The sequence below is a fragment of the Enhydra lutris genome, unplaced genomic scaffold, assembly GCF_002288905.1.
Source record: "Enhydra lutris kenyoni isolate GAN:26980312 unplaced genomic scaffold, ASM228890v2 scaffoldscaffold56, whole genome shotgun sequence".
Classification (NCBI taxonomy): domain Eukaryota; kingdom Metazoa; phylum Chordata; class Mammalia; order Carnivora; family Mustelidae; genus Enhydra; species Enhydra lutris.
Window position 1 is genome coordinate 7,049,591 of NW_019154140.1, and position 3,085 is coordinate 7,052,675.

General features: G+C 39.6%; 1 protein-coding gene across 1 annotated transcript; it reads right to left on the bottom strand.

The window, feature by feature from the left end:
• Positions 1-254: 254 nt before the first annotated feature.
• LOC111157741 (olfactory receptor 8S1-like) lies at positions 255-1,190 on the bottom strand. Its single transcript, XM_022519378.1, has one exon. It carries the CDS (start codon positions 1,188-1,190, stop codon positions 255-257), a length of 936 nt encoding a protein of 311 aa, XP_022375086.1.
• Positions 1,191-3,085: the final 1,895 nt, after the last annotated feature.

Here is a 3,085-nt window from a genome sequence, read left to right on the forward strand (position 1 = left end):
AAACATTTTTATTAAATGATCCCCTAAAAAAGAAGGCTATCTGATTCATTTCTCCTTTTCTGAACAAGAATGTACACTAATCATCCTGAGATATTAGTTTTCTGTCCTCTTCATAAGCATCTTCAAGGAAATAAATGCCACCATGTTCTCTGTAGCATCTAACATCATGGACAACCAAGAAACTCTCCTTAAAGTCCATTATTTGATCATGTAGCATAGTAGTTCAGTTCCCTTTAGTCATGACTTGGGGTCTATTACATGAAAGAATGAAAATATTTTCTGAACATTCTTCCCAATGCTGTCTTCACCTCCTTGTTTTGCAGGCTATAAATGAGGGGATTTAGCATGGGAGTGACCACACTGTACTGTAAGGAGAATATCATCTCCAGAGGGGAGCCTGAAGTTGGCAAGAGGTAGCTGAGGAAACCTGAGCTATAGAACAAGGTCACAGTAGTGAGGTGGGAGGAGCAGGTGGAGAAGGCCTTGCCTCTGCCTGAGGTAGAGCTAATGCTCAGGATGGTGGAGACAATTCGGACATAGGAGGAAAAAATCATAATGAAGGTTCCAAAGAAATGTAGGACAGAGGAGCAGAGCAGGAGTGTGAAGTTGGTGGACGTATCAGAGCAAGACAGAGGGAAGAGAGAAGACAGCTCACAGCTGAAGTGAGGAATAGTCTGGTTCTCACAGTAGTCTAAATTGACAGCCAAGAGGATATTGATGAGAGCATCAGCAAAGGCCAGGCCCCAGGAACCCCACACCATCCCAACACAGAGCTGGTTGCTCATCACCTGGCCATAGAGCAGAGGGGAGGTGATGGCTACATAGCGGTCATAGGCCATCACAGCCAGCAGACAGGCCTCAGTACCTCCGGTGGCAAACACAAAGAAGGCCTGAGCCAGACAGCTCTCTACAAAGATGGTTTTGCTTTCAGAAAGTAGATTCTCCAGCATCTTGGGGACTGTGACAGATGAGTGGCAGAGGTCCAGGAAGGAGAGCTGTCTCAAAAAGAAGTACATGGGCATGTGTAGGTGGGAATCAGCCCTAATCACCAGCAGCATCAAGAAATTTCCCATCAGAGTGAAGAGATAAATCAGAAGGAATAGCATGAAGAGTATGTCCTGAATTTTGAGGTCAGTAGATAGTCCAAGGAGAATGAACTCACTGATAGCACTGTAGTTTTTCATTGCCATATAGAGAAGTATTCTCTCTGGAAAACAAGAAGATCCACCAAAAGTCTTTCAGTGCCTCTCAGTACCCCACCACCTTGATTTTATCCTACATGAATATCTTTTCATTACTGTCTCACAATCCACATTCAGTTATTTAAAAGGTAATTTCTTGGTCATCATCTTGTCATTGATATTTTAAATAAGGCAAGATCCTATTTTTGATTATAATCTTTTTTTGGAGCCATAATACTTTTATGTAGTTTAGAGTGATACATTTGAAAAGAAGTTTCCTGATATGAGAAGAAGGTAGGGAAGAAAATTTCAGGAGTGAATTACTTGAGAAGTTGAGGTAGGATTAAGTCTAGATTAAAAGGACTTAGGTAGGAGCAGAGATACTTTGTCTAGTCTATGTCTAGGAGAGATGGTCAAGAGTGCAAGAAGTGAGTTTCCATTTGACTATTTCTATTTGTTTTCGATAAAGTGTAAATGAGATTATTTGTTGTGCTTATGTATGTGTGTGAGCATGCCTATATCTACACAATAAATTATAAAGGTATTGATAATGATAAAAGTATGCACATAATCATGGGCATAGGGGCCAAGATTAAGTGTAAGAAACTATTATAGGATAGGAGGACAATAAGACATCAAGGAATTAGAAACTGGATGTGGAATTGGATTGTTCTGGATTTTTCTCATTTTAAATTTCCTTCACTTTATTTAATGGTTTCATATTGTAATTTAATTTTAACATACATTCACAAAATAATAATAAAGTTTTAAAAATTGGTAGCCTAGATCATGATACCCAGTGATGTTTTAGGTGGGCTTCTGTGGGCAATGCTATGACTACAATGGGTCATGAGAAGCTCTTCCTACTTAATAGGACAATGCTTTGATTGGATCACCATGCTAACCCTAAAAATCACATATCCAGGAATATATGTAGTCACCACTCCTGTCTAGTCCATTATTGCAGGTTTTAAGGCCCCCACATGGTTCTCTAAACTCTCACTTCATACTTTGAAACTTGTGCATATATCCACATACTGGCCTGCTATTTTATTTTAAATTTTATTTTATTTTTTCAGTGTTTCAAGATTTATTGTTTATGTACCACACCCAGTGCTCCATGCAGTATGTGCCCTCAGTACCCACCACCAGGCTCACCTAACTCCCTACCCCCCTCCCCTCCAAAACCCTGTTTGTTTCTCAGAGTCCACAGTCTCTCATGATTCATCTCCCCCTCTGATTTCCCCTAATTCACTTTTCCTTTCCTTCTCCTAATGTCCTCCGTGTTATTCCTTATGCTCCACAAGTAAGTGAAACCATATGATAACTGACTCTCTCTGTTTGGCTTATTTGACTCAGCATAATATCCTCCAGTCTCATTCATGTTGATTCAAAAGTTGGGTATTCATCCTTTCTGATGAAAGCATAATATATATGGGCCATATCTTCTTTATCAATTCATCTGCTGAAGGTCACCTTGGCTCTTTCCACAGTTTGGCAACTGCGGCCATTGCTGCTATGAACATTGGGGTATGGATGGCCCTTCTTTTCACTACATCTGTATCTTTATCTTAGACATCACCTGAGTCTCAATATAACTGTTCAATATCCTTGCCTCAAACTGGAGGTGCTTTCTGGCCCTTGCTATTATAATTCAACTCTACTTCATTTACTCCATCAGTGAAGACTGAGGGAACTATCCTGTTGTTGATTCACTAACTGAACAGTTAAGCATCCCAGCCCATGTAAGAGACAAAACCTAATTATCTGAACTCGCATTTAGTAGTACAATGTTTTGTGGCAACAATACTTTCAGATCCAGTAAGTAATAAAATTTTTCAGCTTGTGAAGTCAATATTAAGAATACTGTTTTAGTATTCTTAAGGGAGAGGTAGAAAATCATA

Bases quoted from the DNA above. Each gene is read 5' to 3' on its own strand.
- LOC111157741 (XM_022519378.1), bottom strand. From the start codon at position 1,190: ATGGCAATGAAAAACTACAGTGCTATCAGTGAGTTCATTCTCCTTGGA.